This window comes from Motacilla alba, chromosome 1, assembly GCF_015832195.1.
Source record: "Motacilla alba alba isolate MOTALB_02 chromosome 1, Motacilla_alba_V1.0_pri, whole genome shotgun sequence".
Classification (NCBI taxonomy): Eukaryota; Metazoa; Chordata; class Aves; order Passeriformes; family Motacillidae; genus Motacilla; species Motacilla alba.
In genome coordinates this window covers 91,258,101-91,280,832 of record NC_052016.1, presented here as the reverse complement: position 1 = coordinate 91,280,832, position 22,732 = coordinate 91,258,101, and the positions used below count along the sequence as shown (strand labels likewise).

The 22,732-nt window shown below is 43.8% G+C and overlaps 2 protein-coding genes across 12 annotated transcripts in view; both read left to right on the top strand.

The window, feature by feature from the left end:
* Positions 1 to 8,396, top strand: part of JADE3 (jade family PHD finger 3) — a 72,932-nt gene extending 64,536 nt beyond the window's left edge. For all 10 annotated transcript variants that reach the window (XM_038141657.1, XM_038141154.1, XM_038140984.1 and 7 more), the window contains one exon: positions 508 to 8,396. In XM_038141657.1, the coding sequence (XP_037997585.1) occupies positions 508 to 1,400 (893 nt within the window). In that variant the 3' untranslated portion in view covers positions 1,401 to 8,396. The remainder of the gene's footprint in view (positions 1 to 507) is intronic.
* Positions 8,397 to 10,859: 2,463 nt separating this feature from the next.
* On the top strand, positions 10,860 to 22,640 carry LOC119703080 (regucalcin). Of its 2 annotated transcripts, none has more exons than XM_038142445.1 (7): positions 10,860 to 11,221; positions 11,442 to 11,634; positions 14,396 to 14,578; positions 15,862 to 16,077; positions 17,545 to 17,676; positions 21,410 to 21,564; positions 22,299 to 22,640. In XM_038142445.1, exons 2-7 carry the CDS (start codon positions 11,472 to 11,474, stop codon positions 22,347 to 22,349), a joined length of 900 nt encoding a protein of 299 aa, XP_037998373.1. In that variant the 5' UTR covers positions 10,860 to 11,221; positions 11,442 to 11,471; the 3' UTR covers positions 22,350 to 22,640. The 2 variants fall into 2 exon arrangements, with proteins under 2 accessions (XP_037998373.1, XP_037998287.1); XM_038142359.1 differs by having other exon boundaries at positions 10,995 to 11,128.
* The last annotated feature ends 92 nt before the right edge of the window (positions 22,641 to 22,732 follow it).

Genomic DNA, 22,732 nt, shown 5'->3' with positions numbered 1-22,732 from the left:
TGATACTTGCAGTGAGTGCTGTATGCATGTATTACCACAAACAACTCATATGTTGAGGTAAAAAGACTTTCAAAGCTTAGAGAATTTTATAATACAAAGCAGAGGGTTGAACTAAGTCCAAATTGAAACTCAGTTTGAAGCATTGTTTTTTCTTCATCCAAAACTCAATATGAACCTTTTTTACAGTTTTGTTGGAACAACTTCAGTCATATCTCAAAACTGGTTCAATTCACTGGCTTAAAGCCCCATAAAAAGGGCACACCGTTGTTTTTAATGGAAATTTTTAAATGCTTACCTAAATTCCAAAGCGGTGGATGATTTGGAACAGTTTGGTTATCGCAACTTCTCCTTAGTGTCCTAAAATAATTTCACGCTAATTATTTGCAAATGCTTCTTACTGTTGCCTGACCGTATAATGGACTGTAAAACTTGTTACGGATGGCAAAAGAAATTACACTTTTTAAAAAAGCCTTTTTTCTTCTGCTTCCTCACCTCTTTGTCCTGTAGGCCATACCCTGACAAGTGCACTAGAAAACACACTGTTCTACCCACCTCCCAGGATCACCCTGAAGTTAAAAATGCCCAAATCAGCATTAGGAGACTGCAAAAATAACTCGCTGAAGCCTGGCAACAGACCGCTTTCTCCTGACAACAACAGCACTGTTTACAGCAAACGGAGTGTGCCAATGTCAAAGGAATCATTTGAAATTAAAGCAAAATCTTATGCCAGGTATCAGCACGACAGCAGAAGTAATGGGTTGCTGGCAGGGATCGGCAAGCCTCGGAGCGAGGCAAAGGATTCTGGCCCCACGCAGCTGATGGAGTTTCACCGGGGTCAGCCTTCTGGGAAGCCTTTAGCTCTTCAGGCTGCTTTGCATGGACAGTCTTCCATTGGGAACGGGCGGGTGCAGCAGGAGAACTCGAGGCTGGTGTCCAAATCCAATGGTCTGATGGGCAGGGCTGGAGATGTGAGCCAGAGAGACAGCTCCAGCCAGACGTCCTACGAGCAAGAGTCCGTGCTCACGGCTCACTTGGCCAGCCAGAGTGGATTCCGAAAATCCACCATTGAACATTTCAGCCGGTCCTTTAAAGAGGCTACCAACAGTCTGGTGAGGACCACGGAAGATCTCCGGTGCTGTGAAAAGCCAACGAGAAGACTTGCAACAAAAGATCGCTTGTGGAGCAAGCAGGCACTTGAAGGTGCTCCATACCAGGACAACGATGGGTACTGTCCTGACTTAGAGCTAAGTGACTCTGAAGCAGAAAGTGATGAAAACAAAGAACAAGTGAGGTTAAGACGAAGTAGCTCAGAGAGAGAAAGCCCAAGTAAGGACTTTGGAAGAGACTGTCACAATAGAAACAAAAAGAATATGATATCTCACAGTTCGGTACAAAGGTGATTAGAAGCCCCCAAGGGGTAATTCAGCCTTTATGTATTCCAGTGTACCAGTGCAAAGCTCAGCATCAAAAGGTTCCAGAAAATAGTCTAGGACCTATTTAGGAAGAGCTGCAGTAGGGGATGGGGGAGGGGAGAGAAATCAGAGTAGTTTTGTTCAACTGTGAATTGGTTTGCAGTCTTTGCAAGGTTCGGTCAGTTATCCACAAAATCGTGTGGAGATTGTGTGTTTTATCAGAGGGTAACATCTGGGAGAGCACAAAGTGGTTAATTGTGCAAAAATTCAGGAAACTGCTTCCCCCTTGCCAGCTTAAGTGCAAGGCACCGTGTTCATGTAGAGGCAGTCTTGTGGTGGTGGACAGGTTTTGAAGAAGTCCTTGCATTGCTGTTAAGGTGTTGCAAGAGACTGCAAACACTGAAACTGCGTTGTTATGGCACCTGCAGTATGGCTTTGATCCAGCAATGCACTTGCGGATGTGTTAGGAAGTTAAGCAGTGAAAAGTCCTGCTGGTTTCCCCCGGGAACGTTTGTGCTCAGCTATCTGATCACATGCCGGTGTGCTCTGCTGGATCAGGCCCAAAGTGACTACTAAGTGATGATCCCCTTCTGCAGGAGGCTTTGAACTGCAGTGGCGTTTGCAGGCTCCCTGCGGAGGGCGGAAGCAGGCGTTGCTGGCGCTGCCAAACTCGCTGACCTCTAGACGTGCCCCCCATTCCCTGCTTTTGCTGAAGGTTGTGTTTCTCTTCACAATAATTCGCTTATTTTGTAAATATACAACTTCTAGTACTTCAGTTTTTTAATCTCTGTACATAGATGCTTGTTGTGGGATGCACTTGTAAATATTTTACCCAGCTAACAAGTACAGATGGCTAATTTTGTGGATAGTGTTTACAAAAGTAGAAGTACTACTTCAAAGAAAAATGCTATTTGACACTTACATTTAGGCAATCACCGGTGATGCCAGGTTCCTCTTGAAACTGAGATTTCATACCCAGAGGTGTTTTTACCTGGTGTTTTTAAAGTCAACTGAATTAGAAATAATTTTAGCTGAATTTTTTTTTCAGGTGCAAATTTTCAACCCTAGTTGCCTGAACACAGGCATAGGAGTCTTCTGGCATCTAGGTCTGTAAAATTTTAGCCAGTCATCATTCTAGAGTATGATGGTTTAATTAAAGAGGTTTTTTTAATTCCTGAAAATCTACTATTTTATTACGCTGCTTTTCAACCTCTGGATCAGTTGCTGTTTCCCAGTCTAACACATTTTTTGTATGTCCTTTAAAATCAGCAGTTGTTAAATAATGATTAAATTTCAGCCAGTAATGACTGAGGAGTTGAGAAGGGAAGGGAATGAATCCCTTTCTGTTTGTTTCAAAGACAGGGGATTTTCATTTGAATGCAAACTAACTTGTTTTACAGATGGTGTTGTGTTGATCAACAAAGCTACTGCACTATTTTTGTCTGAAATGCTGTACATTTCATAAACACGCAACATCCTCTGTCCCCCCATCACTGGCTGAAAGGACCCACAGGTTGTGCAGGGCACCTTGTACAGATCTGTTGAGGGTTCAGTTTTGTCTACAAACAAAAAGATGTTCCCCCCACAGTGTGAAGATGACTATGCAGGATGTGAACAGCAACTCAGTTTCGCTTCATAGTTTTAATTTATTGCTTTTAGGTTGGGAAATGGCAACGACATTTTTAGATTTGTTTTAAACTTTGAAATCTCCCTAGTTGCAATAGGACTAGCAGGTCAGGGGCTGGAGGACTCTTCAGTAGTGAAATCATTTTTAAAAAGTATACTTGGCCAATCTGCTCTGTTTGCTTCATGCATTTTTTTTTATTTTATTTTTTTTCTTCTTGATTTTATGTATATTTGTGTAATTGATCTTTCTAGAGCTGTATCTTCAAAATTATTTCTTTTGGTGTAAATATGCAGTAGCAATTTAGGTTTCCACATATTTTATTTTTATGGGAAATGCTTTGTGTTCTAAGCCATGGGTCATTCAGAATAAGTAAACAAATGTCTGTTCATTTGTATTCTGGTTCTGATTCTCTTAGTTCTCCTTCAATATTTATTAGTAATCCTCTCTCACTGGCCATGAAATTTTATGAAGCTTTTATTGGGAACACTTATCTGGGAGGTCAGCAAAGTGTTCATGTTATTTTGTGGCTGGAAGCATATGACAGAAGAGAGGGAAAATGGTGCTTCAGCAAAACTCAGCATTTCTGCTCTTCTGGGGTTATCAATTCAGTTGTTTCCAGTCTGGGCAATGGTTTTGCTAATTTTTACATGATTTTAATAGACATATGAAGGAGCCCTTGGTTATGTAGTTCTCAAGTATTGTCCCCAAAGTGCATTTGCTAGTTTTTATTGTGCGTTCGGTGGCTAACTGTTTGAAGTATTACCTCTTAACCTTATTTGTCAATTTTTTGTTGTGTTTTTGCATTTTGTTTTATATATATAAATATATATATATTCAATTTTCCAAGATGGACTCGGTCTTTTTCAGATGTCCCCTTTTTACAAGTACTTTTTCATTAAATTATGAAACTGCTAACAATATTTTCATTTGTTGTGATTTATTCAGGGCTTTACCCTCTGTGTCTGGCAGGTTGTAAAACTCATCAGTACTGTGTCCATCGGGAGTAAATTATTTCTGCCGATTTGGCAATACTTTAACAAGTTAAGTATCCAGGAAAACCCTTTCCCTTCAGCCTCCCAAAAAAGAGTCGCTGAGCACTAATTTGCTGTGTATAGCAAATAGTGCAAGCCTGGCTTTTGTTTCTGCCTAGCTGAGCAGATGTAACAGACCGTTTGCTGCCCTGGCCTCATTTTTCAATGTATTTGCTTATGCTGTAATATGGCTGGTTTTCCCTGGTCGGGCAAAGTGAGTTATAGAGGAAGAGCTGTAGCCAGCCCTTCTGTGATCCCTCTTCTTGTACCCCGCGGACGTGCACAGCTGAACACCCCCCAGTCTGCCTGCAAAGGACACAGTGGGGCCACATGGGTTTTACCCGACCTTCTGCTGTAGTTCCCCCTGCTCCCACAGGCCGGTGCTGTGAGGTACCTTACTGGCACAGAGCAGCTGCTCCCTGGGCTAGAGCAGGGAAGAAGGAAAAATGAGGAGGTGGAGGGGAAGGTGCTGGGCTAGCTGATGCCATAGCATCCCTCCTGCTCTGACTGGCTCTGCAGCCGGCAGCCTTCGAGAAGGATGGGATTTGCAATGTGGGTGTTGCAGGCAGCAGTGACCCTCCTGCCTGTCTGGCAGCAGCAGAGTGAGTCAAAGCTGAGCAGCCAACAACATGCTTGTGGACTGGCTTAAGGACTGGAGTGACTGAGCAGGTGGCCCCAGGCAGGCTGGAACTGCAGCTAAGGAAAGCTTGGGTGAAATGGAGCCCAAATCCCTCAGCTGAAAAGCAAACAGGAGGTAAAAAAAGGGGAAAAGGCAATAAAGGTGTAGACAGAAGGGAAGAAAAACCTGCACTAGGAAAAAGCAGTAAGTGTTGGACTGTTTGTTGTTATTCGGGACCAGGATTTCTTCTTCCCTAAAGGCATCTTGCAACAGATACCAGAAACAGACTTCCTTGTTGTGACTTTCTGACGGGTGGCTTCTAATTCCCTCTCAACATACAGTCTGCCTGTGGCTGGGATGTGGGAAAGACAGGGCCAAGGAAGGAGATCGGTGTCCCCATTAATTTGGAAACAGATACTATTGGTTTGTAGAGTCTTTGCAAATAGCTAAGTGTGCTTACTTGTTGATGGTAACATGGTCCAAGGACTAAAGGGGCTGCACAGTGGTTCTGAGCACCATCATCTCTGCATTTGTGTTTCTGCCTTAAAAGAAACGTTTCTCAGTTATAACTTGTGTATATCACTTGTGGAATGTTTTCTTTGCACCATGAATCCCAAACGATTGAAGGAGAAATTACAAATGTTTGGCTATTAAATGTAAGCCTGAAACATTCCCTTGATTTTGATGTGGTTGCTCTGATGACCTGGCCTGGATGTACAGGCTGTGCTGCAGACGCACGGTGTGGATCTGATACCTGGGAGGTAACCAAAGCCTGCCTCTGTGAGCTGCGAAGATAATCCAGCGAAACCACTCATTCTGATCTTGGGAATTTGGATGATCCCCGCACTTGTAAAGGTTTAGCACTGCAGGGAATTGACACATCCATGAAGAAAATATGCTTTTGATGCGAATTAAGGAACAAAAGCTGCTTGCACAACCGGGGAGCTTGGCATGCAAGGGAAAAATACCGGGGAAGGGCAGAGATGGAAAACAATGGAGTGCCTCAATGCGGCTTCCTTACGAAGAAGTGAAGACACACAGACTTCTGGGCTCTGGTTTCATGAGAGATGCCTTGCTACTGCTGCTTCTGAACCTTCCTTTTACACCAGTTTCATGGCTGAACAGTTTTGTCACTCCTGAGGTGAAACTCTGCGGTATTCACCTCTTGCAGAGATGATTCTGGGATAGCTGCTGTCAGGCTCTGCTCCTAACCAAGTGAGTGCATCTAGTGGGATGTGGCAGGTGGATTAAAGTGATTGCAAGCACAGACTTCCGAAAAAAAATGTTACGTAGCAGTTGGGTAAGTTGTTTGAAAATAGCGGATGCGCATGACAATTTCTGTTCCTGAAGTTCACCCCTCTGCAGAGAGCTTGGATAAATTTGTCTGACCATGTGGTTGTAGGAGAAGCAGCCTCGCATATTTGCTCATTTATTTCCCTGCCTCTGTGTATGCAGCTTCCAGAGAATCTTTCTTTTTCCTGTAGGCTTCTTTTGTCTGGACAGCCTCCTGGATCCACCTTGCCCTGCCCTTTCTCTGGGATTCTTCTTTTGTTTTAGGTTGGGCAGACCCTCCCTGCCTTCCATTGCTTTCTCAGCAGACTTGGAGCTGGGTATCTGCCTCACCTTGGCTACTTTATCTGATATACATTGTTTTAAATCTATGGGTAGGTTCCATAATGACACCTTCATGGTTTCTTTTGGCTTAAACATCCTGAAGACCTTTTTTTTTCTGGTTTCTGTTGTTTTTCCTCGGGTGCTGCTCCACCCACCCTACCCCGAGGAAAGAGCACTGGGGAGCAGGACACAGGTTGTATTTTGACAGTTCCATAACAGTTCCAGAGTTGTTCTGCTCATAAAATCAGTAGGCCAGTATCCTGAGCAAGGATTTAAAACTTAGCTCAACAGCAACATAAAAGGAAAGTTTTCCATCGAGAAATCTCCTGGTCATCTAAGAGCTCTTGAGGTTATGACAGACTTCAAGAGTAGTACCTATAAAAAGAAAAAGTGTTACATGCCACTTGGGAAAATTACTCTGGTTATACCTTGGGGAATGCAGGCCCTGGTGAGGGAATGAGTCATCCGAGGGGGAAAACACCTCTGAACAAGCCCACCCACTTCACCTGAAGCCGTGGTGTCTGGTTGCATTCCTTTGTAGTTCCTTATCTCAGAAGGGTGGTGCTGAGTAGTTTGGGAACCCCTGTCACTGGCATTTTAGGCTCCATTTGCATCTGGTTGAATGGAACCTAACCAAAGCTCTTTCCCTCCTTAAAACTGGCTGAGCTATTGTTGTGTTGTCTCCTCTAAAATGAAGTAGGGGCATTGTTTCATCTTTTTCCTGATTAATCATTATACTACAAGCCAGACATCTCTCCTGGTAAAAGGAAGCAGAGACTGAAAAGCTGGATGAGCCAGGTGATGCGATTATTAATAAGAAAGCTGTAGCTTACACTCGTTACAAATGGCTGGTACATAAACCAGGCTTCTCAAATTGTCTGGTTGAACATCTTAAATTAAAGCTCTGTGAAGTCACTCTAAATCTGCAGTTAATTTGAAATTTAATTTTGATTTGGCCAGAAGAAGGATTTGCATGCCTGTAAGCTGCAAACACTGAAAGCACTGTTGCTAGATCAGTTATTTGAATGAAAGATGCTGCCTTTCCCTCAAGTCCTGGCTCTGTTGCATGACCTCTGTTGTGACTATAATTTTGCAGCTGCTGTGGCACATATCAATGCTCTTTTTTTTTTATCCTGAGGCAAGCAAAATGCAAATCCAGGTCACATGGGGTACAAAGACCAGAAAAGTAAGGCATTAATGAAAAATGTCTTGGCTGTGCTCCACTGAAGAATGCTTTCTGAAGCACCCTGTTGCCCAGCTGCTCCCAGTACAGAGCGGAGGTCTGGAGAGGCACAGGCTGGGAACTCCAGATTTGTGAGGCAGCTTCAAGCAGTGGAAACGTGCACTTGTTGGTGCTCCCAAGACAAAGAAGTTGGAGGTGTAAGCGTGAGAGTGTTCCTGAAGCACTGGGGAGACTGGCTGCAGAGGGAAAGGTCACACATTTGCTTAAGCATTGTAATCTTAAGTGAGAGATGCTTTTTCATGAGCCTGTGTCCTGTAAAGAAGGAATTGTGCTGAAAGAAGTCTGTGTAATAAACTGTAATAAGTAACGGGTACGATTGTAATTTTTGTGAAAACTGGTTTTTAAAGGCTAAATACTTCAATATGACTTCATGGTGATTTGGTGCAATCCTTTGTAGAAAAGATTCCCTGTCTGAGATTCTTAATCCATTCTGCATTAACTAGTGTGACAGTGGTGCTAGACACATAAATTAGTCAATGGGCACAAATCTGCTGGTGCCACCTTCTCCGAAGCAGACATTTGCACACAGGAAAATGGAGTTCTTTGGCAAATGTTTTATTATGTTTAAATACACAACTGTGATCATCCAGACTAGTAAACAATTGAAACTTCTCAGCAGTTTGATCTCTCCTGGAGTTACTTGTTGCTTGCTAACAAATAAAACTTGATCTGGATACACAAGCCAATTCCAAGAATTACACTTGGCTGCAAACAAGTGCATGGCAGTGCCAACTCTTCCTTTCCAGTGAACTGATGGCAGTGACTGATTTTGTGTTTCTACCTCTGCTCTTGCTCAGTGTTTTTTGCTTGTCCCTTCATCTGTGCACCCCCAAATGCAGTATTATCTGCTAGGGGAGAGTTCCTACATGCCCACTCTGGTTGCCCTAATGGATTTAGCAGGCTTGCACTGAGGTAGTGGCTCCTTGGACTCCACGGCCCTTGGCACAGTCCCTTCTCTCAGTTGTACTTTGCCCATCTGCCGAGGTGGCCTGACAGAGGCAGCTTTTGGGATACAGACAGCTGATACACTGCATTTGCACTTCTTACCAGCCATGGATAAGGCCTGGAGCTCTCCCACCTTCAAGCAGGAAGGAGGACTCACAGTAGTAAGTAAGGAAAAAAGACAAGGATTGCTCTAAAGATGAAGAAAATAGCAGGATCAGGCTCGTAAATGAAGACAAGAACAACTGCAACATTCCAGGAATGAGCAGAAGTAAAACCCTCTATAGTCTCTATAGTGCCTGAAATAGTCCAGCACCTCTTCTTGCCTACAGTAATTGAGGGTGGGGGGATTTTTCCATCTCTATGGTGCTCTGGGCTGTTCTCCAGAACTGCTGAGCGTTTCCTGACTGGCAAGAAGGGTAATGGCTTCTGGCAGTTGAGGGAACCTTCACCCTACAAGGCCTCCCACATCACAGATCTTCTCTTTGTTTCTTCATGGTTGTAGATAAGTAAGAATTCCACTTCCTTGCTCCCTCCCACCATGTGGAAGAAATGCTAAGCTACTGGTGTGTCCTGTGGAAGCCACAGAGGTGCTGTGCTAGCTCCCTGTCAGTCTGATTTGGCCATGTAGTAGCCTGTGGCTGCAGTCCAACAGTGGGAAGTTCCCAGTGGGAAGGCACAAGGAGTTCCCAGTGGGAAGGCACAAGGCAGTACAATCTTTGGCAGCCACTTCTTCTGTGCTCTTCCCTCCCACAGTGAACTTGTACTGGCAGAAGACTTTATCTGATGCTGTGAGCCTTCACCCCACCATGGGTTCCTCCCCGCTCTACCTTTCAACAAGCTTGGATTAGCCAATACAGAGAAGACAAAGCAGGGGTGCTGCCCTATGGAGCTAGAGATCCAAGCTCCCTGCACACGGCACAGAGTTTGTGTTGTAACCCAGTGCTTACAGAAGCTGTTCATTTTCTCCCAAGGTGTGTGCCAGCACACAGCTTGTTTTGATGCCTCCAAACCATGCTGGCAGATGCTTAAGTCAGCGAGGAGAAGAGGCTGCTGAGGTGGGTTGAGAGTGTATCTCCTGTTGCTGCTGGATTTAGTAAGCTCTTGCATTGTATCCCAAATGGCCTTGTAGTGTGCAAAAACAATGGGAGAGCATTAAATGTGGCTAAGCTTTGTAAGAAGCAATAATTGGTCTTCATTGTACTTAATGAATTCTTTGATTCTTTGCATATGGGTTTGTTTGGTTGTTTTTTTTTTAATTTCTGAATCTTCTTTCCATGTTGTGAAGTGTATGGAAAAAAGGAGAGAGATATGGCACTTTTTTCTGAATGTTTCTCTGTGTCGGTTGTTGCTAATAATTTGCTTGCCTCAGGTCTGAGATACAATCCTGCTATTTGTTTTAAATGAAGCAGTGGGACAGAAAAATAAATTAATTCAATGCCAAACACTGAAGGCATATCATGGAAGCCTATAAAATAGAAGTCTAACTGCTCAGATAAGGTGACAATAAGTTAATGAATATCACATCAGTACTCCATCAGAGGAAGCCTGCATGAAACACATGTTGGTAAGGTCATGTAGCCCATGAACTTTCCCAAGATACTACTAATAGAAATACATGTTAGCAAGTGAAGCCTGGGCTGTGACCACCTGCTCTATGAATAAAGGCAACTAAATAAAAATATTCAACAGGAGATAATCGCTGCAAGGAGGATGTATGATAAGCAACAGATAAAATTTCTAAGAGGAGCTGTTTGGGGACTACCTCCTAAAAGATCCTGCTGGGTGCTATGGGATCACTGGTATGCAGTGCTCCTTGAATAATGGGGCTGCTGCATAAGCCAGCTGGCATCCTGAGTCTGGATGGAGAAGAGGCGAGCTTTGGAGCAGCTGAGTTAATTCTGGTTCGTGGGGACACAGCAGCAAGCAACCCTTGTGCTCCTGAGTTTCCAGGCAGAGACACACAAGGCCGCTGAAGCCACTTGCTGTCACTGATCTCTGTGGGGATCACCAAGTCAAAAGGCAGTATGTCATGGGATGATGAAGGGGAGACCTGGGATAAAAAAAAGTATCCACTGCTTTGAGACTTGAGGCGTGGGAGCTGTAGTGGCCATGGCACTGAGATAAGCAGGTGCAGCAGCCAACTCTATCTGCAGCTTTTGTTGCCAACTGTTTGCCTCCTGCCTTCGGAAGGTTTTCAGACTAAACAGTGGTGGGAGTAAAAGAGGACAGGGCATGCTGAGCGCCTGGGATATCTGTATAACCAAGGTGCTGCTGCAGGAGCTGTGAAGGATCCCTGGTGCTGGAACTCGGGGCCAAGTCTCTGTGGCCACCTACACCAGAGCAAGAAGGCAGGGAGAAACCCGGCCTTTTGGGAATCAGCCTCTCCAGGGGCTGAGAAGCTTGACCACCGTCGTGGGAAAGAAGCTTTTCTCCCTCTTTTCCCTCCCTGCAGCTCTTGGAAGAGGGGTGCCGAGCCGCTGCTGCTTGGACAGCCGCCACCGCTGGCTCCTGGCGCTGGCCGTGCAGGGAGAGGAGGATCCCGAAGGGCCCGGCAGGCCAGCCCGCCCCCGCCGGGGTCCCCAAGGGCGGCCGCGTCCCCTCTGCCCGCCCGCTATAAGAGCGGCGCTCCTGCAACAGGTACGGCCGGGGCGTGCTGGGGGCGCGCTTCCTTGTCATTCCGAGTTATTGATCCTCATTACTGCTGCTCTTCTCTCCCGTGCTCGTAGGCAGGTAGGGTCACGCACACGCCTGTGTGTACACGGCACGGCGGCGCGCACGCTGCGCCCCAGCGGCCGGGCATGCGGGGGCGGGCCCGCCGGCGGAGCGGCCTTTGCCTCCCTGCGCCCGCCCGCACCCCCATTCAATTTTCCCCTCTCTTTTAATATTCCCCCCCTTTTTTTTTTTTTTTTTTTTTTTTTTCCCGTTCCCATTGGTTGCTCCCTCCCCGCAGGCACACGCGGTGCCGGCTCCTCCGCAGGCCATGTCATCGGTCAGCATCGAGTGCGTGGCCAGGGAGGGCTGCGGGATCGGGGAGTCGCCCGTGTGGGACGAGAAGGAGGGCGCGCTGCTCTACGTGGACATCACGGGTAGGAAGGTGTGCCGCTGGAGCCCGCTCACCGGGCAAGCACAGGCCATTGCCGTGGGTAAGGAGCCGCTGGAAAACCTCCTCTGTGTGCGGGAGCTGCGCGCTTGGACTCGGGCTGTGTCCCTCGGCAGCTGCACGGTGCTCAGATCTGGAGACTCTTCCCTACAGCCTGGGTTTCCTCGGTCGCCACCACATTGGGAAACACTAGATTCAGACCAGACAGTCCTGGGGAGTTTCCTTAGTACTGAGTTATATTTGATCAGTTTCTTCTCCCTGTAAGTTGTCCTCACTCGCTCTCTTTTATTTGTACTTTGTCCCAGAAGCACAGTTCTTCTGTTGGTGTCTGTAGTACTGGTGTGAATGATCAATGCTCATCACATTTTCTGTATTGAAAGACGATTTCCAACAATGATTTAAGAAGTTGGTACTTTTTTAAGGTAGTGGTGTCACCAGCTAGAGTCTCAATGGTTCAAGTATTTTTTCCATAAAAGAAGAGATATGCTAACTCACATTTAAAAAGGATTGCAGATTTACTGCTGGATGTGATAGAGTAAATATTTGTGTTGGGAGACAGCTCCTTAAGTGGTTTCAGTACAATTTATTATTTTTTCATGTTCAATAACACTTGGTGACAATCAATTTTGCCTACCTATAAGCTGTTTGGATTATTCGCTAGAAACTGATCTGGACTTATCTGCCTTCCAAATTACTGTCGTTGCCAATTTCAAGATGAGAGAAGGCCTGATAATGATTTTGGAAGTGTTGCTGCCCAAACTTACTTCCTCTTAGCTTAGCTGAGGGAGTGTGCTTCTCCCTGCCTTTACCCCAAACTGATCTATTCTCAAAGGTGTAGTCTTTTGCTTGTAGCCTCTCTGGAGATGTGGAAGGGAGAGCAGCTGAAGTAACTCCTGTTATTCTTTTTTTTTTTTAATTGTTTCCTCTCTTAAGTAATAAAATAGTTACGAATAATAGCTGTGTCTTTGGGAATGCCACGACTAAAAGAAAAAAAAGCCAAGCCCTAAACAACCAAAGAATGCCATGAGATTATAGTAGTGGGCTTCCAAAGTGGAAACTAAGAGAAATTATTCACTATTAAAGCTTTTAATAAGAGAATTGCAACAACCCCATGCTTAGAAACAACTTCAAATGCCCTTTATAACTTTACAGGGGGAACACCATAGCTGCATAACTGGGCCTGGAGGGGAGACCTTATGGTCAGTTTTCTCTTGGGTGCAGGATATGATGCTGCATATCAATCAATTCCTGCAGATGCTGCTTCGACAAATCCCTCTGGGGTCACAGCAGACTGAGCTGGGTGCATGGGCTGAGGCCCTCCTTGTGCTGTGATTGTGCAGTGAACAGTAGGGTGGCTGTGTCCTCATGCACCCCTGTCCTCTGGGGTGATTTGTCAGGAATGTATGGAGCTGTTCTTGTGGCTGTAGGGGCACCTGGATGTCCAACACCTCCAGTGGACAGCAGTGCTTGGGGGCTGCTCCCCCCAGGCTGGGAGGAACGCCCTGGGTGCTGCCCAGGAGGAAGGACTCTGCTAAGCCACGGCCCCAGTTGTTTTCCTGGGAGAGCAAAGGTAGACTTGCAATCCCATGCTCTGCTAGGAGAGCCCCTGCTGCTGATACAGGCAGAAAACCACTTTATTAGTGTGGTTACTGGCAATCCTAAGAGCAGCAAAATTACATCATGTGGCAGGTGCCACACACGGCTGAGGGGACATTGCTGCCCTCTGTGCTGGCACAGGAAGAAGGAGTGACACCCCAGTGTAAGTGAGCCCAGTCCACCAGCAGCCTCAGCTGCTAGAGCTGCGCTTGCAGTCAGGTGCTCATCTCCAGTGCTGGGGAAAATAGCATTCAGATATCTGTCACGGTGCTGCTGCTGCCAGGGCTGCATAGGGAAGGGGCATCCTGAGCCATGGGCAAACAGCTGGAAAGGAGCAGTTCCTCTTGTCACCCAGTGGTGGTTGCTAGTGGTTATAAGTGTTTGTGAAAGTATTACCTAATTACACCCCTGCAAAGCTATAAACACAAGAAATGTTTCAGTTTTAAATTAGAAAATTAGTGATTAGTTGCATTTATAGAAAATACTATGCCAGACTTGGTTGCCCTGCCTAAAGTTATTATTCCTTGGATTGCATCTCATTGTTGGCTTTTCCAGAAATGTTGTCTTTACACTCACTGTTTTTTTTTTTTACTAATTCCTTTGTAATAACCTGTAATTGAGGTTTTATGCATAATAGCTCAAGTGGAATCATGGAAAGTGAGTGTGAACTAGTTTTCTGCACTGTTTTAGCTCTTGGGAAGCTCTGCCACTCCTTGGTGTGTTTTTGGTGCTGCTGGAGGTTGAGCGGCACAGCAGAGTGTGGTGCAGGCGTGTCTCTCCTGCCCTGTGTGACCTGTCCAGTGCAGAGATACTCTCCCTCCATCTCTTCACGGCTCATTTACACAGGAGCTGTGCTAAATAAACACTGTGGCTCTAGACCTCTTGTGGCAATTGATTTTTCCCTTGTAGAGAGGAGAGCCCACACAGTAAACTATTGTAAAAAGCATATGTTCCTGTCCCCCTTTTTATAAAGCACCTAGCACAACTAGGTGCTGGTAATGATTATAGCTCCTTGTAGCAGTGGTAATACTCAAATTCACGTGACAGAATCTGTTTCTATGTATTTAAACATCAGTTTTTGTTGGTAGAAAAGTAGGTTGTTTCTCTTGCCTGTGGTTTTGCTGAGTTCAGTTGGCATATCTGAAGAGGGCAGGAAAGAAATGTCTCTTCATAGCACATCTCACTTTTCAATTTCACCCTGTTCCCAGATGCTCCTGTGAGCTCCGTGGCTCTCCGGAAGTCTGGGGATTATGTCATCACCCTAGGAACCAGGTTTGCTGCTTTGAAATGGAAAGAGGAGCTGGTAACCACCATTACTCAAGTGGACAAGGATAAAGCAAACACCCGATTCAATGATGGGAAGGTGGATCCTGCAGGGAGGTATTTTGCAGGTATGCTGCAGTCTCTTTCTTCCCTCTGGTGCTTGCTGGGTTTTGATGATAAGATGTGGTGATCAGTAGTAGATGCAGCAAGTTTTCCTTCACAGTTAAATGGTGGGGATTTTTTTTTGTTTTCTTCAAACAGAGCTTAAATCCATTTACAAATTTGCTTATATCACCTGGGCACTATCTAATCTGGACTATTTTGTTAAAAAGAGGCTGACTACACCGAGCCTGCCTAGTTTAACATACTGGCCTTGCCTCCTTCCTGTCAGCTGCTTGTTTTGAATACTGGAAGGATGCCAATAGAAAATACTTTTCCAGTGGGAAATTTATTATATTGTGTGGTTTGTTCTTCGTAACTCAGACTATTATTTTTAAAAACTAAGGGACTGCTCATCCTGGAGATGAGAAGGCTCAGGGAATCTCACCTTTAGGTGTAAGTACCTGACTGAGGAGGGAGTAAAAGAGATGGAGGCCAGGCTCTGCTCAGTGATGCCCACTGGAAGACCAGAAGGAGTGGGCACAAACTGAAACTCAGGCAATTCTGTATGAACATAAGAAAACTCTTTTACTGAGGATGACCAGACAGTGGAACAGGTTGTCCAGAGAGAGTATGGAGTCTTCATTCATGGAGATCTTCAATGCCCCACACTGGTGGGAGGAACCTGTGGTGTCTGACCCTGCTCTGAGCAGGGGGTGATCCTGGATGATGTCCAGAGGTGGCCTCCAGCCTCAGCTGTGATGCTGTCCTCCTGATTTTTAGAACACCATTCTGTGCTTCTGTTACGTCGTGCAGTGCCAAGGCCTAACTTAACCTGTATTTACGCAGCCTCTCAAGAGCCAGTCTCAGCTGCCAACTTCAACGTGTGAAGATGAGATTTGCTTTAAAAGAGGCTTTAGTGTGAGATTCATTCTGAGGGAGGAGGTAATTTTTTTCCACTCTCTCAGCTCTACAAGGCATTAAGATTTATTGTAAGTTAAGTGCTGGCCACACCTGTCTTAATATGTGAGTGACTGAATAAAACATTTTGCAGGAATCACACTGCACCCCATTTCTGCTGCAGAAATGTTCAACAAAAGAACAAAGGCTGTGTTTTACCACCTTCTGCTAAAAGCAAGCACTTTGGAAGTCTGCCTTTTTCTTTTGCTTTTAACTCAGTTTCTTCCTCAAATTTCAGAAGCCCCCCTTCTATGCTGGCAATGTGATCACCATCGTAGTGAGAGGCTGCCTCCAAACCTGGAGAAGAGTCCATTTACTCTGAAACTGCTCTTTCCCCTTTGGCTCTGCACAGGTACAATGGCAGAGGAGATCCGTCCTGCTGTGCTGGAGAGACGCCAGGGCTCCCTGTACACGCTCTTCCCCGACCTCTCAGTGGTGAAGCACTTTGACCAGGTGGACATTTCCAATGGGCTGGACTGGTCGCTGGATCACAGAACCTTCTTTTACATTGACAGCTTGTCCTACTCGGTGGATGCCTTTGATTATGACCTCCAAACTGGAAAAATTGGTATGAATGGTTGTATTCTGAAACGATGGTTTGCGCCTAAAGATCGTGATGTTTGTTTCTGCTCTGGTTATTACACAGAGATGATCAGAGCTTTGGGGGATGAACAGAAGCCATATTAGCCTCTGTCTGCGCCTGCGTCGGCTCCTGGCTCGAACCAGTCGGGTCATTTGGTAATACTATAAAGTATTTAAATTGGCAGTTTGAGTAGTTGTCTGTACTACTGTTCCTAAACACAAGGCGCATCTGATCTTGCAGTAAAAAGGACAAAGTGTATCTCATCTGTCTCTTCTTGTGGCTGCGTGTTTCTTGTCACTGGCAGCACAGACAAAGTGATAGCAAGCTTGTAGTCTTGCACAAAACCTCTGCCAGCTTCTCTAGATACTTTTTCACTCTTCACCCCATTTTGTTTTTTAAAATACAAGCTACTAAAGGAAGATTCTGCAGAAAGAACAAGGCAACAACGGTAGCAGTAACTCAAAGCTTCCTTCATTAATTTAAAACAAAACAAAGCCTTAAGGGCTTCTACAAGCTTGGGCAAAAGAAAAGATCCGGTGACTTGGACTGTTAATTTGCTTTTGAGTACACAGGCTGCAGTATTTTGCTTTAAAAAAACCCAGCCAATTTGATGTTTAGTTTTAAACCTCTGAATTTAAAGTAATTTTGGATGTAGCACCTTGTCCTAATGTTTCTCTGCTGTGGCTTACAACTGTTTTTTTCCCTAGGAAATAGGGCACTTCTCTCTCTCACTCATTCTCGCTCGCTCTTTCTTTGGGCAGTCTGACAATCCCCAGCAGCAAAAAGGAAACTCATTAAAAATATTGCTGCATAAGAGAAACATTGAAGTTGTCAGAGCATAAAATAAACAGTGTTGGAAAGTTGAGTTTAATTTTCTTTACTAATAGTAGATAAAAGTTCAGATAGAGTTGTTTGTTTTTTGGTCAATAGCATGCCTTTGAAATTGGTGCTTTACCCTCCAGAACTCTGTGTTTATGTAAGCTCTCAGTTTATAGATCTGAAGGTCAGTTTTGTGTTGAAACAGTGATTATTGGCAGGTTCCAGCAAACTGTTTGAAAAGTCTCCAACTGGAGCAACCCATACTTGAAATGATTCAAACTACTTTTAAAACAAGTAATTAATTTTATGAATATATCTAACATTAATTTATTCAGTTATTCATTTAAAATTGTAAGTAGGGAACGCGAGTGGTGCACTAGAAATGAATGCCAGAAAGAAGGATTATACTTTCAATGGATAGAAACTGATCCAGAGGCTATCATGCTGAGAAACAACTGTCTCGGGAAACAAACAGGGTGGCAGACACAATCTATTTCTTTCATGGGAAAAAAAAAAAACTCAGGGTCTCAGCACAGCTTTTGAAAATAATAGTACAAATAACTCTACTGGGCTGTGACTGATAAAAATTTAAACAACTGTCTCGCTCAGTTCTGTGGTTTTTTTATGCTGCAGGCAACCGTAGGAGTATATACAAACTGGAGAAAGAGGAGAGCATTCCTGATGGGATGTGCATTGACACAGAAGGCAAACTCTGGGTGGCTTGTTATGATGGTGGGAGAGTGATTCGCCTTGACCCCAAGACAGGTAAGTCCTTACAAAAGATGGACTGGAATTTTGTGTTAGAAACCAAAAAAAAAAAACAAAAAAAACCACCCAAAAGAAGAAATAAAAACAAACAGTGAGGGGTGGGTGTTTTTTCACCTCACAAAAATGGTATATCTGCTCTTTTTTTAAAACTGTGCAATTTTTTGCCTTTTTTTTCTTTTTTCCCCTTTTTTTTTCTTTTTTTTCTTATCATTTCAAACAATTTTATGTCCCTGCTCTCAAAAATTACCTTTGTAAATATGTCTCCTTTGTTGCCAGCATCTGTTGTGTTGGAAAAGATGAAGTCGCTAAGGAGACCATCATTCTGCCTGTGTATTGTTTGAGTTAGCATCCTCTTGCATCCTCCAAAATTAGGACCGGTGTTTATGTCATTGATAAATGGAAAAGATGACTTAAAACCATTTTTGACTCTTATTTCTTTAGCTTAGTGTATTATTTTGGGCAGCCTGCTGGATTTTATTACAAGTCCCATGGGACACTGATGCCAGCAACATATTTTTTCTTGTTGGAAGTTACTTGCACAATCAATTTTGCAATGAAATAATTAAAAAATGTTTAATGAATTCCACAGCATTTTATCATTCCCACAGTAATGTCTTGGGTGTGCCCATTGTCTGAGTCTGTTCACTGCTGCTCTCATTTGGACTCTAGTGATGTGCCAGGGATGATTTACTCTGGGTCGAAAACACATGCAAAGCACTTAAAGGAAACTGAACCACATTGGCTGCAAGGGGCTGTTGGGTGAGAATGGGAGCGTGATTTTGTCAGATCCCAGACAGCACAAGTTTGCATCATGCAGCAGAAGAGCAACTGCACTGGAATACATTTGGAGCCTAGCAGAATGCTTGGAGCTTTGTGGGACTGTGGATTCAGGGATGCCAGTGCCTTGTGTGCAGCAGACCCTGGCACATGTGCACCAGCCTAGCTTCTGACTCTGCTGGAAACCTCTACCATTTTTTAATCTTGTTTCTTCAGCTTAGTGTATTATTTTGGGCAGCCTACTGGATTTTATTACAAGTCCCACTGGACACTGTTGCTTTCCCCCTCACCTTTTGATCTGTACCCATCCAAAGTCTTGCCAACCTGTAGGACTTCTCCAGTTGCACAGAGTCTGCACCCCAGCCCTAGGAGAAGGAAGCTCCAGTTGGGAGATGCCAGCAATGCTGGGACTTGTTTCTGGACCCACATCCTCTCTCTCTGGTGGGCAGAGCATTACTTGGTGACATCCACCAGCCCTCTGAATACCCTTCTGGGATAGTAGATTAAATAATTTTTCCTCTCTGATTCACTGTTTCTGCCTTTTTCCTGCCCGACCTTTTGTTTTCCTTCATTTTTTTCACTTATTTTCCTTTTCCTTCTCCCTTTTGGAGGTGTTTTCATATGGGAAAGCTAGAAGGAATAGTGTCCATAAGCAGATGTGTAGGGATAGCAAGAATATTGATGGCAGAGTACAAATCCCTAATGCGCTCCCAGTCTTTATGCTCACAGATGGATGAGGTACTGATGTGTTGGTAGTGCATTTCTCGGTGTACTTCTCCTTCCTGAACCTGTTCTGTCTCCCCCTCACCTATGTCATAGCACCTGCAAAGAACAGTGTTATGAGGTTTCACAGGGTAGGTGTCCATGTCAAAAAGAGCCACCTTTTTTTGTGAATATCTCATGCTTACCTGCCCTCTCATGCTATCATTTTGAAGTAATATCTAAAATCTGCAGTTTGTTGAATTCTGAATGAATTGTAATTATTTAGGGAGATAACCCAGTCAGGTTTGAAGAGAATTCTATGAGAGCCTCTTTTAATGCACAATAGCCATAAAGTGTGGCTTGAATGGCTGTCAGCCAGTTGCAGATACATCCACCAATAAAGAGCTCATCTAAAACATGTGAGGGATTTTCAGGTTTCAATGATAACAAAGCCTGGACTTTGTTTTTAGGGCAATGGGACCAGGAAACTCGTTTGTTTGGCATCTTTCCTAAGTGGAGGCTTTGAGGTTCAGGGTGAAGCAGCTTTTCAGGTCTAGGCTTCTTTAGCAGAGATGGCTGCTGCCTTTAGATTGAGGATGTGCTACAGGGAAAGGCTGATGGCTGATCCCATGGGGTTTGCACTCTCGGGGTGTCTAATGTACATGTTACCAAGTCTTGTCATAGCTTCTGGTCGCTTAGTGACCTGCTAGTTTTATTCTTTAAATTGGAATCCTAGAACCATTAAGGCTGGAAAAGACTTCCAAGATCATGGAGTCAAACCATCAACCAGCACTGCCAAGTCCACCCCTAAACCATGTCTTTAAGTACCACATCTACATAGTTTTTAAATACTTTCAGGGATGATGATCCCACCGCTTCCCTGGACAGCCTGTTCCAATGCTTGACAACCCTTTCAGTGAAGAAATTTTTCTTCATGTCCAATCTAAACTGCAATTAAATACTTTATAGTTCTTCCTAATGATTGTTTCTAATATCCTTTGATTTTTGTAGTGTAAAAAAGATTTGCTAAATTTGTCTCTTCTTTAGAGACCAAGTAATACTCCAGATAGATTGTAGAGAATCCAGGTGCAGATTTTCTTGAAATCCAGGGAGACACCTCAGAGCTTTGTAAATGATACCTTCCAGGCTGTTAATCGCTGAGAACACACTACAACTGCAACCAGAGTCTATTCCCTTGTCTTTGGGGCTCATGCCCCTTTTCCTACAGTCCATGTTTTTTCCTTTTGAATGCACTTCCCACTCACTTTCTCCCAGACTTGGTATTAGTCGATTTCTAGGGTTCCCAACATCAAAGTTACTTTCCTGCTATTTCAACACATCACTAAAGTTAGTTGCTGTAGGGGGACCAAGGCCTTTGCACATGCAATTGGGAGGACAGAGAAGTTACACATTTTGTAAGGAAATTCATGTGCTTTAGCATATTTCTAGAAAGAGAAATTCACTTGTAGGTACATAAGATAGGCATAATGGGAATAGGCTGCTATTGCCCAGGATTAGCAGAAATTTTGGAAAAAACTGCTGCAAGATGTCTCGACAGCCTTCTGGTTAGGGCTAGAGGCGATCTGTTCACTACCCTCATTAAGACTGTTGTTATTTGTTGGCATAATAAATGCGTAGTATTATTTATGGTAGTGCTGTTTTTTTATAAACATCGCACATGTCCCATGATCCCTATTTTATGCAAGCTTGATTTGAAAGACTGTTGAAATTTCAGGACAAACTTCTAGGAATTAATCTTCCTTAACCGCAGGCAGTAGAGGTGTAGCAGGAGGTACGCCTCCGTAAAGCTGCACGAGGTCTGCTCGCTCCAGGCTGCCTTTGTAGTTAAAAGTAGAAAAGTCAGCAGGTCTAGGGCATGATTCATGTGACCTGTTTTAGAGAGGAATTCTATCCCATTTCCATTGACTCCATGGACAGCCTAGATGATGAGCTCAGATACGTATTTGTGCTGTGGATGTTAGCATTTAATTAGAGGACAAGCTGGGATTGAAGTGGGATTTGTTGGTGATACCTGAAACGGAAACTTGTCAAATGATACATCATCAACAACAGGGTTCACAGAAGTCTGGTTTCTCCTTGTCATGGTGCTCATCAGTCAGGATGGGACCTCCCCAGCCCTGGTTCCCACTTTTGCGGAATATCTGGCCCCACAATGGTTATTTGCGATAATTTGTTTAAATTTCTTGTTCTGAGTTGACAAACAGGAAACCTCATGCATGTTTTCCTCCAGGAAAAAGACTCCAGACTGTGAAACTTCCTGTAGACAAAACAACTTCCTGCTGTTTTGGAGGAAAGGATTATTCAGAAATGTTTGTGACTTCTGCCAGTGATGGGATGGATAAAGAGTGGCTTTCACGGCAACCGCAGGCTGGTGGGATTTTCAAGGTGAATGATACTTTCTCCTTTCATTTTAAAAGGCTATTGTTTCACTCCTGATTTTTTCGGGTAGCAGAATTCCAGTTGGCAGTGGTGGGAATCTGGAAAAAGACAGTTGTTAGAATGTTGGTCATATATGTTAAGCTGTTGTTTGTATTTATTGTTCCTCTTGCAGAAAGTTAAACACATTTAGAGATTTGAAGATACTTTGGGGTTTAAACTTTGTACCAATGCTGATAGTGCAAATTTTCTATGTAATCATCTCTTTATACTTCTCCCTCTCCCAACACTGTTTGCATTTTCTATTTATGGAAAGGATGGATAAATACTTACGTGTCTTAATCAGTGGCAGATAAAAGCATCTGCTTTTATTTACTTTCTAGTTAATTATCATGAAGTTATCTCTTTAAAAAATTGTTCCACTGGGATTTGTTTTAAAGCCATGCTCTTTGTGTGTGCGTGCTGAAGGTTACATTGTGAACTGCAGAATTAAGGCTTAGCAGTATCTAAGAGAAGAGGCTTTTGGGGAATGGACTGTGGCCTGTGATTACTGAGCTTTAGAGAAAGAGCATGCATTGAAATTCCAGTCTGTGATGAGCTGATGTGTGCAAAATAAAGTGGGATGTCAAGCTGGAGGACACAGTCCTTTTCTAAATTAAAGCATGTTTAGTTTTGTAAGGAAACCAAGAGTCTAATAATGGTGAATTATCGCTCTAATTGTTTTTTTCTCTGTGTGTTAACAGATAACAGGACTGGGGGTGAAAGGAGTTCCACCGTATCCATTTGCAGGTTGAATACACTCTTCAGAATGGATTTGAGAGGGCTGATGTAAGCAAGACATGTCTGAAAGTCTTATTCTGGTGTTCAGCATCTTTTGCTTGGAAACCATAGCACCATTCTAAAATGTCATCAGGAGAGGATGAAAAACTACTGAAATACATGGAATATTTTAAAACTGATCTTTTTTCTCCCTTTAAACTTACTTTAAATATATAATGGTACTTTTTCTGCTGTGCTAAAAAGATTCTCATCCTAATAAGCTACTGTAGTAATTATATTTTATCATTAAATCATAGTTTAATATATTTTTATTGAGTATTCTTCTGTCTCATTTGCAACTTATGCTGTATTGTTTAACTGATTAAACTAGTTGTGCTCTTTTACATATTTTTGAAGT

Bases quoted from the DNA above. Each gene is read 5' to 3' on its own strand.
- LOC119703080 (XM_038142445.1), top strand. From the start codon at position 11,472: ATGTCATCGGTCAGCATCGAGTGCGTGGCCAGGGAGGGCTGCGGGATC. The intron at 11,635-14,395 runs GTAAGGAGCCGC...CCCTGTTCCCAG, and splicing joins AGCACAGGCCATTGCCGTGG to ATGCTCCTGTGAGCTCCGTG. The intron at 16,078-17,544 runs GTATGAATGGTT...TTTATGCTGCAG, and splicing joins CCTCCAAACTGGAAAAATTG to GCAACCGTAGGAGTATATAC.